The sequence below is a fragment of the Erpetoichthys calabaricus genome, chromosome 4, assembly GCF_900747795.2.
Source record: "Erpetoichthys calabaricus chromosome 4, fErpCal1.3, whole genome shotgun sequence".
NCBI lineage: Eukaryota > Metazoa > Chordata > Cladistia > Polypteriformes > Polypteridae > Erpetoichthys > Erpetoichthys calabaricus.
This window is the reverse complement of record NC_041397.2, coordinates 216680609-216699838: the sequence shown is the minus strand read 5'-3', so window position 1 is coordinate 216699838 and position 19230 is coordinate 216680609. Positions and strand designations below refer to the sequence as shown.

The window sequence follows — 19230 nt, the reverse complement described above, 5'->3', positions numbered from 1 at the left end:
TATATAATCTTAGCCAGTCAGAAGCAGTTGACAGTGTGCTCCTGTGAAGACAATCGTCTAATGTGACATACCCTGGGATACAACTGGGATAGACTAGTCTGAGACTGGCCAAGAGATTTTCTTGTTAGCTGGAGGTGCAGCTGTGTATGCAGGAGAGCTGACAATCACATGAACCAATGAACGTTCATTTGGAAGTACAATGCATAGAATGTAGTTTCGAGGTAAGGAACACGCGGGTTTTGAACTTCGCAAGTAGAAGAGAAGCTCATCTGTTTGATGTCTCACGTTTTATGGACCAGAGGGAATGGAAAAAAGAAAAAGGGACACAGACTGCAGCTCAGCGTACCACAGTTAGTAATCCTTTGAACTACAACACTTGTACAGCGCTGGTTATGTCTGACAGCACCGCTGTGAATCTCACAAACAGATGAGAAGCTTGTCTGACTGATGTTTTGTATTTTACATAAAATAACAATGCAAAAATATAATTAAAAGCCTAATATAGCTACTGAACTTGCTGCAGCTGTTAACCCTTCATATAGTACTCTGGCAGGCAGCCCACTATTGGCTGTCTGAAAAAGGGGCGAATACAACTACACTGGAAGATCGTAGCTCGGTCAGTAAATGTGACTTGGGCTGTGATTTTTAGTGGTGTAATTAGACATGGTGCAGTGACGAGATCAGCGACTTCTTCTTCTTTCGGCTACTCCCGTTAGCGGTTGCCACAGCAGATCATCTTCTTCCATATCTTTCTGTCCTCTGCATCTTGCTCTGTTACACCCATCACCTGTATGTCCTCTCTCACCACATCCATAAACCTTCGCTTAGGCCTTCCTCTTTTCCTCTTCCCTGGCAGCTCTATCCTTAGCATCCTTCTCCCAATATACCCAGCATCTCTCTTTTTCACCTCTCTTTCACAATCCCCATTACTCTATACTGTTGATCCCAAGTATTTAAACTCATCCACCTTCACCAACTCTACTCCCTGCATCCTCACCATTCCACTGACCTCCCTCTCATTTACACACATGTATTTTGTCTTGTTCCTACTGACCTTCATTCCTCTCCTCTCTAGAGCATATCTCCACCTCTCCAGGGTCTCCTCAACCTGCTCCCTGCTATCGCGACAGACCACAATGTCATCAGCAAACATCTTAGTCCACGGGGACTTCTGTCTAATCTTGTCTGTCAACCTGTCCATTACCATTGCAAATAAGAAAGGGCTCAGAGCTGATCCCTGATGCAATCCCACCTCTAACTTGAATGCATCAGTCACTCCTACCGCAGACCTCACCACTGTCACATTTCCCTCGTACATATCCTATACAACTCTTACGTACTTCTCTGCCACTCCCAACTTCCTCATACAATACCACAGCTCCTCTCCAGGCACCCTGTCATGTGCTTTCTCCAGGTCCACAAAGATGCAATGCAACTCCTTCTGGCCTTCTCTATACTTCTCCATCAACACCCTCGGAGCAAACATCGCATCTGTGGTGTTCTTTCTTGGCATTAAACCATACTGCTGCTCACTAAACATCACCTCACTTCTTAACCTAGCTTCCACTACTCTTTCTCATAACTTCATGCTGTGGCTCATCAATTTTATCCCCTGTAGTTACTGCAGTCCTGCACATCCCCCTTATTTTTAAATATTGGCACCAGTACACTTCTTCTTCACTCCTCAGGCATCCTCTCACTTTCCAAGATTCCATTAAACAATCTGGTTAAAAACTCCACTGCCATCTCTCCTAAACACCTCCATGCTTCCATAGGTACTGTATGTCATCTGGACCAACAGCCTTTCCATTTTTCATCCTCTTCATAGCTGTCCTTACTTCCTCCTTGCTAATCTGTTGCACTTCCTGATTCACTATCTCCACATCATCCAACCTCTTCTCTCTCTCTCATTCTCTTCATTCATCAGCCACTCAAAGTACTCTTTCCATCTGCTTAACACACTCTCCTCGCTTGTGAGTACGTTTCCATCTTTATCCTTTATCACCCTAATCTGCTGCACATCTTTCCCAGCTCGGTCCCTTTCTCTAGCCAATCGGTACAGGTCCTTTTCTCCCTCCTTAGTGTCCAACCTCTCATACAACTCATACGCCTTTTTTTTTTAGCCTTCGCCACCTCTCTCTTCACCTTGCGCCTTATCTCCTTGTACTCTTGTCTACTTTCTGCATCTCTCTGACTATCCCACTTCTTCTTTTCCATCCTCTTCCTCTGTATACTCTCCTGTATTTCCTCATTCCACCACCAGGTTTCCTTCATAATCATTACTTTGCCTGACACTCTTTTCACCTCCATACTGTTCCTTCAGAATAACTCCTACCCCATTTTTCCTCCCATCTCCATGATACAACAATTTGAATCCTCCTCCAATCCCCCTGGCCTTACTCCCCTTCCATTTAGTTTCTTGAATGCACAATATATCAACATTCCTTCTCTCCATCATATCTGCTAACTCTCTCCCCTTACCAGTCATACTGCCAACATTCAATGATCCTACCCTCAGTTCCCCTCTCTTTACTTTCCTCCTCTTCTCCTGCCTCCGGACACGTCTCCCCCCTCATCTTCTCCTTCTACTTCAGCCAACAGTAGTCAAATTTCTGCCACCACCCTGTTGGCTAACAGTACTGGTGGTGGTCGTTGTTAACCTGGGGCTCGACCAATCTGGTATGGAAATTTGTATTGTTGTCCGCATATGGATTTGGCAAAATTTTACACCGGATGCCCTTCTTGACATAAATAACCCTCCCCATTTATCTGGGCTTGGGACCGGCACGAAGAAACACATTGGTTTGTGCATCCCCTGTGGCTGACAAATCTGACATACCCCATGACAAATGGAGTCGCATAATGTGACAGTGGTTTTAGGCAAAACACTACAATTCAAAATATCTTTTTAATATCTGTCTGATCTATGATTGGCTCCTCTCTTAAACCCCATGGCATTAATCCCAAGCCTTACTTGGGCTTGAAATTCTATACAATTATGATTATTCCCAAATCACATGTCAGGGTGATGGTAACCATCTGCTTTTACAGTGTTAAGCCCAAATAACAGAACAGTATTCTGCTGCCATCTAGTGGATAAAATAATATCATGAGGCAAAGAAATCATGAAAATTTCTATGTATTTTGCCACAATAAGGTAACTTATCAATATTTATGAATGGGCCGGAGCCTTTAACTAAAGCACAGTAGAGAAGCTGTAAACTAAACTTTAGAACAATCTGAAACTGAACCGTTACTTGAACCAAGTGACAGAATACAATAACACAGTCCGTCTTGAGAGGCGCTGCTATTTCTCTAAGATTATAAATAACAATGCTAGTAATCCCAGAGTCTTATTCTCTACGATTGATCATCTGCTAAACCCAGGTAACTCAAAGGAATGCCTCCAAAATACTTCCAGTGAAACTTGTGAGGCTATTGCTGTATTTTTCAATCTAAAAAGTAATGATATTAGAAATAACATAGTATATCTCCCCAAACTGAGGATCCTCTTAAGCCCCAGTACTCCGTTATAAACAAATGAAATTCTTTCACCAGGATAGATTTACCTGATTTACATAAAATAATTTCTCAACTGAGACCCTACACCTGCGTCCTTGACCCAATACCAACAAGTTTTTTCAAAGAAGTATCGGGCATGCTAATCGATAATATTCTTGACATAGTAAATTCGTCATTAGATACAGGGGTCTTCCCAGACTGTCTTAAGACTGCTGTAGTTAAACCCCTACTCAAGAAAAATAATCTCGACCCCTCTGCTTTTGAAAATTTTAGACCCATTTCTAACCTGCCTTTCTTAAGTAAAATTCTAGAGAAGGCAGTCATTATGCAGTTAAATGAGCACCTCAATAAACATGCTATTCTTGATAAGTTTCAGTCGGGTTTTAGAACAAATCACAGCACAGAAACTGCATTCGTTAAAGTAGTAAATGACTTGTGGGTACATGCAGACAGAGGCCATTTATCTGTTCTCATCCACTTAGATCTGAGTGCCGCATTTGATACCATTGATCAAAATATTCTTAGAAATCATCTTAGTCAATGGGTGGGCCTCTCTGGCAGTGTCTTAAATTGGTTTGAATCCTACCTGGTAGGTAGAAAATTCTTCGTTAGTTTTGGTAATTACAACTCAAAGACACATGATATCCTATATGGTGTTCCACAAGGCTCTATCCTGGGTCCGCTGCTCTTCTCAATCTACATGCTTCCATTAGGTCAGATTATCTCGGGGCATAATGTGAGCTACCACAGCTATGCTGATGACACACAGCTGTATTTATCAATAGCACCTGATGACCCCGACTCTGTTGTTTCACTAACACAATGTCTTACTTGTGTTTCTAAATGGATGAATAGTAATTTTCTCAAGCTAAATAAAGAGAAAACAGAAATTTTAGTGATTGGCAATAATGGATATAATGAGGTTATTAGAAATAAACTAGATGCATTAGGATTAAAAGTCAAGACAGAGGTAAAGAATTTAGGGGTAACTGTTGACTGTAATATGAATTTTATATCACATATTAATCAGAGGGCGGCACGGTGGCGCAGTGGGTAGCGCTGCTGCCTCGCAGTTGGGAGACCTGGGGACCTGGGTTCACTTCCCGGGTCCTCCCTGCGTGGAGTTTGCATGTTCTCCCCGTGTCTGTGTGGGTTTCCTCCGGGCGCTCCCGTTTCCTCCCACAGTCGAAAGACATGCAGGTTAGGTGGATTGCTGATTCTAAATTGGCCCTAGTGTGTGCTTGGTGTGTGGGTGTGTTTGTGTGTGTCCTGCGGTGGGTTGGCACCCTGCCCAGGTTTGGTTCCTGCCCTGTGTTGGCTGGAATTGGCTCCAGCAGACCCCCTTGACCCTGTGTTTGGACTCAGCGGTTTGGAAAATGGATGGATGGATATTAATCAGATCACTAGGACAGCATTTTTTCACTTAGGAAACATAGCAAAATTTAGACCTCATATATCATTGAAAGATGCTGAGAAATTAGTTCACACTTTTGTTTTCAGTCGACTAGATTATTGTAACGCACTCCTCTCAGGACTACCCAAAAAAGACATAAATCATTTGCGAATGCAGCTGCTAGAATCCTAACTAGGAAAAGAAAATCCGAGCACATTTCTCCAGTTTTGATGTCACTACACTGGTTACCTGTGTCATTCAGAATTGACTTTAAAATTCTGCTTATGGTTTACAAAGCCTTAAATAATCTCACTCCATCTTATATATCGGAATGTCTGACATCTTATATTCCAAATCGTAACCTTAGATCCTCAAATGAGTGTCTACTTAGAATTCTAAGAGCTAAACTTTAAAGAAGTGGTGAGGCGGCCTTCTGCTCTTATGCACCTAAAATCTGGAATAGCCTGCCAATAGGAATTCGCCAGGCTAATACAGTGGAGCACTTTAAAAAACTGCTAAAAACTCATTACTTTAACTTGGTTTTCTCATAACTTCATTTTAGTTTAACCCTGATGCTCTGTATATTAAATAAATTATCATAACTATTCATGGTGGCTCTAAAATCCGTACTAACCCCTACTATCTCTTCTGTTTTTTTTTCCCGGTTTTCTGTGGTGGCGACCTGCGCCACCACCATCTACTCAAAGCACCATGATGTTCCTACATTGATGGATTAAAATCTAGAAGTCTACATGACCATCATCATCAAGTCCTTCCATGAGAACCCTAAATACAAAGAGGACTATTTCATTTTTGTTAGGTAGAATGCCCAGAGGGGGCTGGGTGGTCTCATGGTCTGGAACCCCTGCAGATTTTATTTTTTTTCTCCAGCCGTCTGGAGTTTTTTTTTTGTTTTTTCTGTCACCCCTGGCCATCGGACCTTACTCTTACTCTATGTTAATTAATCTTGTCTTATTTTAATTCTTACTTTGTCTTTTATTTTTCCTTTCTTCATCATGTAAAGCACTTTGAGCAACATTATTTGTATGAAAATGTGCTATATAAATAAATGTTGTTGTTGTAGTGACAAGAATGTGAACTGATCATGAGGCGTTGACATGGATGCAAACGGCACTGTACGGCTGAACTGTCGTGATATGCCTGGTGAATTAAGTCATGCGACACTGCAGTGTAGTGCAATAGCTGTGTGGCAAAAACACAAAATGATTGTGATCAAATGGAATGACAATAGAGATGTCGGCCTCCTAGTCATTGTTCAAAATGTAGCAACTGTCAATTTCCTTTTTTGGGGAAATGTGGAAGTCACAAATCCTTGCACTGTGATAGAGTACAATAACACAAGGGCCACGTCAATCATGCAGATCTTACATTCTATCCTGTCACACGCAAGCAACAGAAAAAATATTATCAGAAAAATGCTCAAAGAAACACACTTCTAATGTCCTGATTGCAACTTTGGGCTGTGTGTTGGTGACTGTCTCAAAAACATGTCACATGAAACGCAAATACTGTATCTGTATTAGTACAGCAGTGGACACTAGACATACCTTTTATACTGTATTTATGTTGATGTTTTAGTATTACATTTTTTTGTTATACGTAAAAACATTTATTCTTGTTGAAAAAAGTTCAGTGGTTTTTACTTGTTTTATTTGTAAATATAACGTTAAGGAGGATAATCACCAGCATAACACATATATGCCCTCCTTAAAACTGCATTGGGACAGAGGAGGTAAAAGCTACCTAAAAACATTACAATCCAAATCTGATTCTGCATATCCATCAAGACCTACAGTGAAAGTGATAGCAGGCAAAAGTCAACTGTATCTTAGTTTAATGATTGTATCCAAAAAGTAGAATACGAGACAATTGACACATAGTGGTAACAAAAATATTGCTACACATAAAAATTTATTAAAAACAAACAAACACATGGGCTAAGGCATTGAGAAAAAAAGGAATTCAAATTTAAACAAGTGTCTACAAAGCTGAGTGAAGCCTCAATTTAGAGTGAAGTCATGGGTGAGTAAAATACTTAAATACGTTCTTAATTAAAATGCACCTGCGGTATGTAAGAAGCTACAGGTGCTGTTAATGTGCATCAATGGCTACCATCTAGCGCTCCTTGTTGTAAAGGGGACATCGACAAGGTACCACCTGCACTCTTCAATGAAAATAGAAATGTCAGGACACGACCATTTGATTTTGTTTTATAACTTGAAAGGTTTTTCATTCAGAAACAAACCAAGAAACAACACTTGTTTATTTTTCACTTGACTTATCAGGGCTTTAGTCTAACAAGTTGAATACCATTGGCTTCTAAGGTAAACCTGTGGTTTTGCAGGAAGTACAATATTGTAGCTTGCTGACTCGCATAATTTAGTGAATTGAAGTGAAAAATGCAAACGAGTTATAGTGCATTAGCTTTAGATGAAGACATTTCCACTTTTAATGCTTATATTGCTCAAAATGTTTATTACATATGTATTTTTTAACAAAAAGTATATAGTATGATAAATGTGGGGGTTATAGTTTATCATAAGTTGTTTATAACATAAATATATAGATTATTAAAGAGTTAATAAATATAGGTAACAAAACTAATTCTGTGATCAAATAAACTTCCGCAAACACGTCATCAGTCTCATCAGACAAAGACTCCGACATCATTTTTTGATTCAGTTTTTACCAACAGGCTAGGTGTTACAGTGAGTAGTTTGTCACAGTCCCATGTGTTTTACCTTTGACCTAGATGCCTCCTTGGCAGAATATTAAACAGCCAATTTCCGCTCATAATAGACTTTTTAGCCCATCTAATTGGGACCACATCCCAAGAGGATTTATATGTCTGCAATTAGCCCCTGCTCTTTCTGTGCCTGAAAAGCCTGACCCTTAATAGTGCTTGCTATATTTTATACTAAAAGGAATATTGGCTTTTACAATGAGTGGTAAAACAGCGAATAATGAGTCACCAGGGAGGTCTTCCATGTCAAATTTAGAACAGACGGACAGACATTTGGAAATCTACAATCCTTTCTGCAGACTGCTGCAGAAATATACTGTAAAAATATTTTAAAATATTGAAATCCATATGTCACTTAATTTATAAGGCCTTTGGGAAAATAACATCTTGTAATTGCATAGAGTTTACCAAAAACTATTATAAGTTGAGAGATGCTTTAAGAGATTAGTAAGTGTTTATATAAACCATTGATCCTTATTTTTTGAAAATCACTGGACAAGAGGGAAATTCCTAAGGACCTGAAACTAGCAAATGCTATCTCATTATATAATGAAAATCGGGCTGATTCAAGTAGCTCACAGGTGGCGCAGTGGTAGTGCTGCTGCTTTGCAGTAAGGAGACTGTGGAAGATTGTGGGTTCGCATCCCGGTTACTCCCTGTGTGGATAGCGCTTTGAGTACTGAGAAAAGCGCTATATAAATGTAATGAATTATTATTATTATTAGCTATATGCCAGTAAGCTTAAGTAGCATTATGGGTAATTTGGTGAAAGCAATTATTAAGGAAAATATCATGCATCACATCTCAGCATATTATAAAAAGTAAGCATGAGTTCACTTAGGGAGATTGTGTTTCACTAATATGCTGGAATTCTGTGAGAATACAACAAAAGCACTTCACCTCACCAGAGAAGTGCATATACTGTATTTATTTGCAATTTCAGAAAGCTTTTCTTAAGGTGTACCATATGAGAGGTTAGTCATAAACTAAAGAAATGGGAATTCAAGATGCACTATGTAGATGACCACACAATTATCTTCAACAAAGGAGGCAAAGAGTTAAGGTTGAGAGCAACCTTTTCAGAACGTTATAAGTGGTGTCCCTCTGGGATCAGTGCTCTGTCGAGTACATAAAAACAGTCTGCATAAGAATATAAAAACCAAAGTGGTAACATCTACAGATGATACCAAACTATTTGAAATGGCAAATAATCTAGGATCAGACAAATCATTACAGTGGAATCTAGACAGATTACAGGTACGGGTAAAATTGTGAAAGATGAAATTTAATGTAAGTACATCTAAGGTATTTTATACTTAGGTAGTAAAAAAAAAATTCTTATAAATAAATGATGAGATGTTTGAATCTTATACAACTAATGAGAAGGATCTAGCGGATGCAGTGAACATTAATAACAGCAGTACATCCAGACAGCGTACAGCAAACCATTAAGAAAGCTAGCAGGATGTTGTGTTATATAATATAGTGCAATGTGTAGAACATAATCAAGGGAAATTATACTTAAGCTATATAATGCATTAGTGGGGCATTATCTGGAGTACCGTGGACGTTTTTATTCTTCAAGCTACAAAAAAAGCCCAAGCAACATTTGACAAAGTCAGGAGGAAAGCGGCAAGGCTGAATCTGGGACTGACAGATACGAATTATGAGCTAAGACTGATGGAGTTGAACCTTTTCAGTTTAAGCAAATGGAGATAAAGGGGTGGCATGAAAGTTTTTAAAATTATGAAAAGAGTTAATACTGTGTGCCCCGATTCTTACTTAAAATTAAGTTCTTCAACAAGATAGAAACTTTTTAAAAGTGGACGTTTTTCTGCACATAAAAGAACCATAGATGCATGGAATAGATTTCAAATTAGTGTGGTAGAGTGTGGAACTTTAGAGAGTTTCTACACTCAGCTCGATGGAAAAATTAGTCAAAGAGGATTGGTGAGCTTTGTTTGCCTGAATAGTCTGTTCTCATCAAAAGGAATTCCAATATGGAACATTTTTAGGTTGAAAAATATGTTACCCACTGTAACAGAGCAGGATTGACTAAAAAGCACAACAACCAAATTAGTAAAGGTTCATTAGTCCGTAGTATTTTAGAAGTCAACACCCACTCAAGGTACCTTTAACTGGCATTCTCTAAGTCATGCCTAGGGTACCAACATTCCAAATCGGAATCACCTCTTTTGTATTCTGTAGAAGACATCCTTAAAGACGTCACACTTTTTTCATTACCTTTTTTAGAAATTAAACATTTAGTGTACTCCCAAACCTCTACTCCTAGTCCTACCAAACGTGGAATGGGTTCAAAAACCCCACTGCATTAGCAGACTGACTGTCTACATTAAAAAATCTGCTGAATAAATCTGACCTGAATAAAATGTATAAATGTGTGCTTTACTGATCTGTAATGTATGACCTAAAAAGTTAAAACCTACTGACCTAAAAGTTACATAATGAGAGGTTTAACAAATAAATGCTCAAATATGCAGAAACATATATAATTTTGACTTGTGTAATAAGAGAAATATAAAGTCATATATATTATGCAGTAAAATAATGTAAAAAAAATGGTTCATTTCACAGGACAAAATTATATTTGGCAATCTAGTTAATCTGCAAGTCTTTGACATGGAGCAGGGGTGTGGAGTGAATGCAAAAAATCCCAAACACAATTTTCAGTGGGCTACTTCATTGAACATCAAACAAGGGTAGACCAGCTACTTCAAAAGTTAGTAAGATAGTCATCTTAAAATAAGTCTATTATTCTACAGGTGAAGCATAGTGGAAATGTCATTTGTTTCTTTTCTTCTGTTCGCTGTATTTTTACTGCATTGTTTGGATCCATGATACAGTGGTACTATCCGTTTTTGCTGCATGACACTTTTGGTGTCTGAAATATTTATTGTACTTACCTTGTGAAATGCTTCTGGAGATTGCTCATAGCTAAGCAATACGTACGAGAGGACAGAAAGGGCCCCCTCTCTTACAATGGGGTAGAACAAATTGGAGAAAACCTGTTCAAGGATGAAAACAAAGAAATCAGAATAACACAGACAGTAACGGTCAGCCAATTCCGTAAAACTCCATCGGAGAATCAGGGTGAGCCATCCCTTACTTTTACCTTCTCAGGAAGCAAACAAACTGGGACACTGCAGAATTAAGAAACAGTAGTTCCAATGTGGAATGCAGCAAAGAACTGAAAATTAGTTTTGAATTTTTGTGTTAGTAACTACCCTGATCTCCATAACTCATGAAGCATGCACAAATTTAATTCAAGGATATGATACATGAAAGGCTATAATAGTAGGAATCTAAAACTTATTTTATTAGTAAATAGTTTATCAATAATAGTTGAAGGAACAAGTCATAATAAATAGAATTTGTGGGAGTGAAATATCAACAGAAGATATCACTCTAATTTAATCATTAAAGGAACAGTTCAATCAAAATTCAGTATTTCAGAGGTTGTTTTCTTACCCTCAAAGAATTCCATAAGTGATAGTAAACCACGGTTTTCAGTCCATTTAAATTGCTTTTCAATGTTTTGTAGACTATTAAAGATGCTTTTAAAACAGAAAACAATGAGCTCATTTGGTAAATTGCAAACAGAATGCCAAAGTCTACTTATAGTACACTAAAGTCCAAGTCTGTCAGAAACATCATAAACCTGTTAGAAGTGGTATATGCCAATATCAGCACAGTTATTTTAGTTAATGTAACCATAATTGTCTTGTTTAAGCCATTCTGAAGCCATGTTAGGATGCACTGATAGTAGTCCATGACCTGCCTAATCATACAAAGAAGGTAATTACAGACCACCAATACAGTAGATGTAGTTTTAAAGTCATAAATTTGTGGTAACACGAGTATGATCAGTTCTACACAAAACAATATTAGGCCATACGGAAGAAGAGGATTTTTTAAGCAAGCAGATACATGTTTAATTGAGCCGAAACAGACTGATGAAGATCTTGTCAGCTTCATGCAGATAAATGTAAAGTGCACTGCAACGTATCACCTGAAATATTTACTCAAAAGCTACATTCTGCAACCAGGGAAGAAAACAAAAGAAGTAATATTCAAAAATGTTAATTACTGGCCTTACATCTGCCTGCTTTGGTCTGCTTTAAAACTCCTGTACATCACAACTCAATATATACAAATTTGGGCTGGTACTTGACAATAATAGTAAGTTAGATTTATATTGAGCACGAGTGGTTGTCATCAAGCCTGGCCTTGTGTAATCAACTTAATCTAATTATCACTTTAATTGAGCTGAATTAACTAGGGTGCATTTATTTTTCACACAATGTTTGGTTGGTATTGAACAACGAGATAATTGGCATAACTACAAAAAAACTGTTTATTGTTTGCCTTTGGCCCTTTATCTAATAATAGATTTTTGGTAGAGATCTTACTACATTTGGTATCAAATCTATCTTAATACATAATTCGCCTGCCTCCTCACTCACTCACTTACGTCCGTCCGAAGCCGAATGCGCAGTCGCCTTCTGCGCAGCTGCCCAAAAAACCTTACGAGACCGACATCCAACCCCAACATTGTGGCAGGCGGCGGATTCAAAGAGAAAGGCGACTTCGATTAAAGCTCTAGAGGCCTGAAAGGTGATTTCAACTATAGCTCGAGGCCTAATTATGCATTCTGATTCAATTATGCATTCATTCAATACACCTATATCAGGTTTGTGGTGCTTATACTTATTACTATTCCATATTGTACTGGAACATTCATTATTCAAAATTATACTATAGGCCTGGAAAATTCATCAACTAACAGTACAAGCCTGTACAGTAATGAGTAAAGCGGACTACAATCATTACAAAACAACTTCTTCGTTACTTATTATTTGTTCTTCATACACTGCTGACATAAACTCGTGCCCGTTTCACCTTATGTTGTCGAAACGGGCTCTTTGTCTAGTCTATTAGAAAAAGAAATCCTGTCCTGGAAAGCAAAAAGCAAGTCTACGATACGTGATCTTCTCGGAAGACATTTTAAAGACCCGCGAGACCAAAGACATGCCCTACTTACAATCTATCAAATAGGACAATAGGCAGCAAACCATTCAGTCTTGTGAAGGATTTGAGCACACACAGATCCAGGGCTCTCAGCGCATATAAAGCATATAAGGTACGTTATAAATTAAATGTCGACATCTAAGCGAAGAAGAAAGCAGCGCAGAGAAAAGAGACTCAAATGCGTGGGACCGAAAAAAGAGCAAAAAAGAATAATCGAGGTGCAAATTCAGAAAATAAGGAAAGTAATTATCAGCCTGGAACAAGTGGAATTGAAAAAAAGCACGTCCAGTCCGGCTCAGAATTAAAAGACAATGAGTAAAAGAAAGTAGAACTTCATAAAGACGTTTACAAACGTTGGCGCTAAACACATGCGGAGCAGGTTAGAGACTATGAAACCAGTGAAATTAGAAAGGCTCAAAAAAAAAAAAAAAACGGTGCTATACACGTGGAGAAAGTTAAACGATATGAAAGTAGGAAAATTAGAAAATATAAAAAAAGAAAGCAAAGATCGCAGTAGCGCAAACATACAAACTGCCTCGTTTAACTATGCACCAGTCTAACTTTGGTTTTGCACAATAATTACTACACTATTGCACCTTAACATTTAATTCTACTTTATTCACATAATTGTACTTATTTATTATGTTCTACTATACTGTTATCTTTCAATCTATGACTTTTTGTTAATTTAACTGATATTCTTCTAACTTTGCACAGTTTTTTATAAGCGGGTCAGGATGCATTTCACTGCGTGTTGTCCTGTATAACTATGCATGTGACAAATAAAGAATCTTGAGAATTTCAAAAACGGAGTTTACCGCACATGCATTTATTGGTTACTTTGTTCATGTATATATATTTATGTGTCTGCTTATTTAAAAAGCTACATTTACCCCAGGAGTCAAAAACGTTCTGTCTAGCCCTTGTACAAAAACCTAGACAAAAGCTGGGGTATCACCTTGGTAACCCCATATACTTTTGGAACTGTGAGAGGAAAATAGCACGACTTTACAGACAGGAGTCCAATGCAGAACTCTACTTACTTTGTAAAAAAAAATTATTAACTGCTGATGATGTCGATCGTTTTGTCTGTGCTGAAATTCCAAACAGAGAAACCTATCCTGACCTCATTAAAAGGATTCAGCATATTGGGACTTGCAAGATTACAAATATTGTTTTTACAGAAGTTCTGAAATAAAAGTGAAACTAATGAAATAGCAACAATTCAAAGAAAAAAAAATCTTAAAAGTGTGTATCTGGAAAACCAAACACGGGGGCTGGCAAGCGAAGCGAGCAGGGGGCGAAGCCCCCTAGTATTTACAATAAAAATGAAATCAAGAAAGAGCAAATACTTTCTCGTGCTACCATATATTCAGATTTGCTTGGCTTTTATTGAGCCTATATGAGGAAGACAGTGAAAATCTGCATAAGAGGCCCAACTGAGTTCTTCTATTTTAATATATGGAGAAAAAATATTTAACATCACACAAGCCAGCCCCCCACTGTAATAAGAAAATACTATGACTAAGCAATATCTGATTTTTATGGATACTCAAGATAAAATTAATCCAAAGCAAACAATTCTATTAAGAATATGATAAAATTTGACCATAACAACAAGCTAAAGAATAGAAGGATGCAATGCCAGTTAAGTTATTTGGTATGAGAACTTGTAAGTATGGAGCTGCAATAAATTGAACATTTTTCCCAAAAAAAAAAACCCAAAAACACTGCATAAAAATGTTACAAGATAATATCACATCAAAAAAAGTCAAGCTATTATTATTATCATAATGATTTAAGGACAAATTTACTGGTATTAGGCAAAGATTAACTATAATTACACTTTAGACATGCATAGTCAGAAATAAATACTGCACATACCTGTTCAGTCTTTTTAAGTGTCACCTTCATCAAAATGTGGACTCGTTTCACAGCTACTACACCTTTCATTAATGAAATAATCCACTTGTCAATATTTTTTACCAAAGGCCACGACAGCCAGTCTAGCATCCTAAAGTTGCATAAAGAAAACAAAGAAATTACTGTAAAGAACTCACTCTGGGATGGCTTAAAGCAATTGCTAATATGAAAAATACCACATTTTTTCTTTTTAAAACCTGTTGATTGATCAGCAGTTTTTTTCCCTTTTAAAATTTAATGTCATATTTACTAAATTTTATAAGCTTAAAAATAACAAAATAAATTATGCTTAGGTTTTACAAATTCTGTTGGCCACATTAATTAAACCAGACAGGCAAAGACAACAGCGGGAAAAAGCTAAGTTATGTTAACTACAAAATGAAATCCATGAGATAAAGTACAGAAACAATTCTCCTTCTCAACTAGAGGTTTTATTATGTTACAGCCTGGATGGTATATTAAAATCTATACTAATAAAAGGCAAAGCCCTCACTCACTCACTGACTGACTGACTCACTCACTCATCACTAATTCTCCAACTTCCCGTGCAGGTGGAAGGCTGAAATTTGGCAGGCTCATTCCTTACATCTTACTTACAAAAGTTAGGCAGGTTTCATTTCTAAATTCAAAGTGTAACGGTCATAACTGGAACCTCTTTTTTGTCCATATACAGTAATGGACTGCAGCTCGCTGGCCGTGGGAGACGGGGTTGCGGGGGTTGCGTATCGCATCATCACGCCTCACACGTAATCACACCTTATATGGCGTTTGTTTATAAAACAGCACACAGGCTGTGTAAAGGCAGCTTCACAAAAAAACAGATCCTTAACAAATTGTTATTGGTATATTTTTCCTCAATTTAAAAAGGTTTTCTTTTCTTCTTAATTAAAATTTAAAAGCAATACTTCACCGCTGCGAAGCCCCTCTAGCGCTGACGTCCGAGGTTTGATTCCCGTAAGGGAGTGCAGTGAGTGTGTACGCCTGATGAGCCAAGAATTAGGGCGAAACACGTACTCTTTGTATTATTTGACAGTAAACTATTTTCAACCATTCTATGATCTGCTTCTCACAACTGAAGGCACCGTGGCTGATGTTAGCTGACTTGCTGGCCAACCATAAGCGTTACCTGGTAGGTAACCACCCATACAATCAGATTGTGATTCAGACTACGAATGCCGTGAATGTAATTACCCCGATCTACATGCTAGAGAAAACCTCAATGAAGAAGAAACAGTGTGTAAGCATACATATTAACACATGTGCAATTAAACGTGTGCATTTACAGGGTGATTTCTCAGGCTTAAAAGCTCGCCTTTTATTAAAAAGGTAAATGCAAACTGTTTTCATTCTGAAGGGCACAAACCACGTTGGATTTCAGCCGTTAAACGCGCAAAAATGTCGGTACACCAGATAAATAAGCGCAACATATTATCAGTTGTATTGTATGCTTACAATACATATAGAAATGTGTTAATCGTTAACTAATAGTATGGGATGGTGTTTTTCGACTCAGCTACAGATGCCGATGGAGACCAGAACTGCTTTGGAAAAATATGAACGCCTTGGGGCCGATCTGGAAGAAGGTAGCGCAGCGCCTTGATTTAAACGATTCCATGTCTTGGTGGGTTTGCATAACTTATTGTCAATATCTTTACACCTGTTTTTAAGACTTATTGACTGAAACGGGCTTTCACGAAAAAAGTTAGGGCTTTGCTACAGGATACACCCTCCACAAGTTAAGGAAGTAAAAAGGAAGTAAAAATAAAGGTATATATTTCTGTTTTATTTAAACCTTTTAAGTTTGTATGCGGGCGGTATGGTGGCGCAGTGAAAGGTGCCAGTTAGGAGACTCGGGTTCACTTCCCGTACAGTATTATATGTTAACATAAAAAACATAGGAGAAAACAGACTCAATAGCACACTGACCAAATTAAGTTTATCAACAGTAATTCTCCTGAAAGTCAAAATATCAAGTCAACCAACAGAGCACCTTTGCTGTGGTCACAGCAATTGCAACAAAACAAAAATGGAAAAGGGACTAAAAGTAACGGTTACTACACCAGTTCCTAACTAATGTATTTAAACATGCTATTTCTAGTTAAATGCTAGATTCAGAAAGTTCAACCCCTTCTCTTTCTTCACATTTTGCTATGTTGCAAGCACCCTTATGCTAAAGTCATTTAAATTCTTTTTTCCATCCTAAAAATAATACTCAATATCCCAGAATGACAAAGTGAAAACAGGACTTTTTATATAAACAAAAACTGAAATATAGCATTGACACAAATATTCAGACTTTTTGCTGTGACACTCAGGTGTATTCCACTCTACATATTTATCACTGTTCAAATGTTTCTATGCCATGTTTGGAGTCCACCTGGGGTCAGTTCAACTTATTGGACATGGTTAGGAAAGGCACACACCTGTCTACAGAAGGTCCTACAGCTATAAACGTGTATCAGAATAAAAACCAAGCCATGAGGTTGAAGGAATTGCCTGCTGAGCTTTGAGACAGGACTGTGTCGAGACACTGATTGGGGAAAGGTTGCAAAAAAAGTCTGCCGCATTGAAGGTTTACAATACAAAAGGCACCTAAAGGACCCTTGGACGGTGTGAAACAAGATTCTCTGGCCTAATGAAACCAAGATTGCACTGTGTGGCCTCCAGTCTAAGTGTCATATCTGGAGGAAAACAAGCATTGCTCATCATTTGCAGAGTACCACTCCAACAGCGAAGCACGGTGATGGCAGTAATATTTTCTGGGGTCGTTTTTCAGTGGAAGGGACTGGGAGACTAGTCAGGGTTTAGGGAAAGTTGAACAGAACAGAGTACAGCGATGTCCTTAATGAAAACCTGCTCCACAGTGCTCTGGACCTCAGAATGGGCTGAAGGTTCATCTTCTAACAGTACAACACAAAGACAACACAGGAATGGCTTTGGGACAACTCTGTGGACGTCCTTGAGCTGCCCAGTTAGAGCCTGGACTGACTCCTATCGCGCATCTCTGGAAAGGCCTGAATATTGCTGTCCACTGACAATCTCCATCCAACCTGACCAGAACTTGAGAGGATCTTCAGAGAAGAAAGGTAGAAAATCCCTAAATCTAAGAGTGTGAAACTTGTCATATCAAATCCAAGAAGATTCCAGTGTGTAACCGCTTCCAAACGTGCTTCAACTATGTATTGAGTATAGAGGCTGAATACTTGTGTCACTGTGATATTTCAATTTTTTATTTTTAATAAATTTGCAAAAAAAAAATTAATCCTGTTTTTGCTTTGTCATTCTGAGGTATAGAGTGTTGCTAGATGATGGGGGAAAAATACATTTAAATGATTTTAGTATAAGCCTGCAACATAACAAATTGTGAAAAAAGCAAAGGGGGTTGAATACTTTCTGAATGCACTGTATTTGTAAACATTTAACATTTCATTATCCAATATAATAATATTTGTTTATCATGTATTGTATTTTAAACTGTTATTGAAAATGGGATTATATACTGTAGGTGCAAAGCAGGACAGGCGCAGTCAAGCAAGTTAAACTTCAAAAGGCTCAGGTTAACACCCCACAGTGCAAACCAGGAGCTGAGACTGTACGAAAAGATGGAAACTACAATATCAACAGGAAAAACTAAAGATAAAATGGAGCTGCACTCCATAAAAAGATATATACACATACAGTACTATGCAAAAGTCTTGAGCACTCTAATGTTTTTGAACATATTTTGTCCTAGATGTTTATTTTTTGTTTTCTATATTGTGTCATTAGAAAAGAACACAATTCATATATCCAAATATTCTTTTTCTAAAAATGTCAATATTACAGAGAGATTTTTATATTTCATTAAAAAGGAACTATATTAAATATTAGATAATAAGAAGGTGCTAATGATGTAATGATTTGACTGAACCAAACCATTTAACTGAAACAAAAATGGGTATAGAAACAATCAAACTGGGCGAAGAACAAGCTGACTAAAAAGTGACGGTGTGGCAGATGTACCATTTTAACCTTTGTTTCTTCATAGCAGCAAGACACAAGGTCATTATCCTGGATCGCCCAAGCAGTTTCAACATGTGCTGTATCTGAATGATATGGAGGTGCCAGACTCGCATAATTACTGACACAGTAAAATTCTCACATAAAGGAATAGATATACATATATTAATGCTGTCACTATTGACTCTGTTGGTAATCAAGTAATCTAATGAAAGTTCAATGATTGAGTAATAAATTAAGAAAAAATCTATATATAAAAAATTGACGTAACTAAATATTACACTTGATGTACTCGATTTCCCCATTAAAATTCCATATTCCATTTTTTCTATGGCCTACGTTTGTGTTCACAGCTTGACAAAATGGCCACTACACAGCTAACTCTCGGTTAAGAGGAAAGATAGTGTTTCTACTGGATAATAAACAGAGCTTTAACCATAAAAAAGATTGAAGTGTAGCTTTCAGATTCATGTAAAACTACTTGTTTATGACTCCTTTCTGTTCTCTGCGGGAGCATCTCTGCTGCAGCCACCCATAGGAAAGCTGCTCGCATTATGAAGGGGATGGGGGAAAGCCCTTG

General features: G+C 37.8%; 1 protein-coding gene across 1 annotated transcript in view; it reads right to left on the bottom strand.

The window, feature by feature from the left end:
* The window catches only part of LOC114650569 (ubiquitin carboxyl-terminal hydrolase 35-like), a 75105-nt gene that overhangs the window by 26559 nt on the left and 29316 nt on the right, over positions 1–19230 (bottom strand). Inside the window, exons 4-5 of the mRNA XM_051926459.1 lie at positions 14613–14742; positions 10604–10705 (exon numbers count right to left, since the gene is read on the bottom strand). Of these exons, the coding sequence (XP_051782419.1) occupies positions 10604–10705; positions 14613–14742 (232 nt within the window). The remainder of the gene's footprint in view (positions 1–10603; positions 10706–14612; positions 14743–19230) is intronic.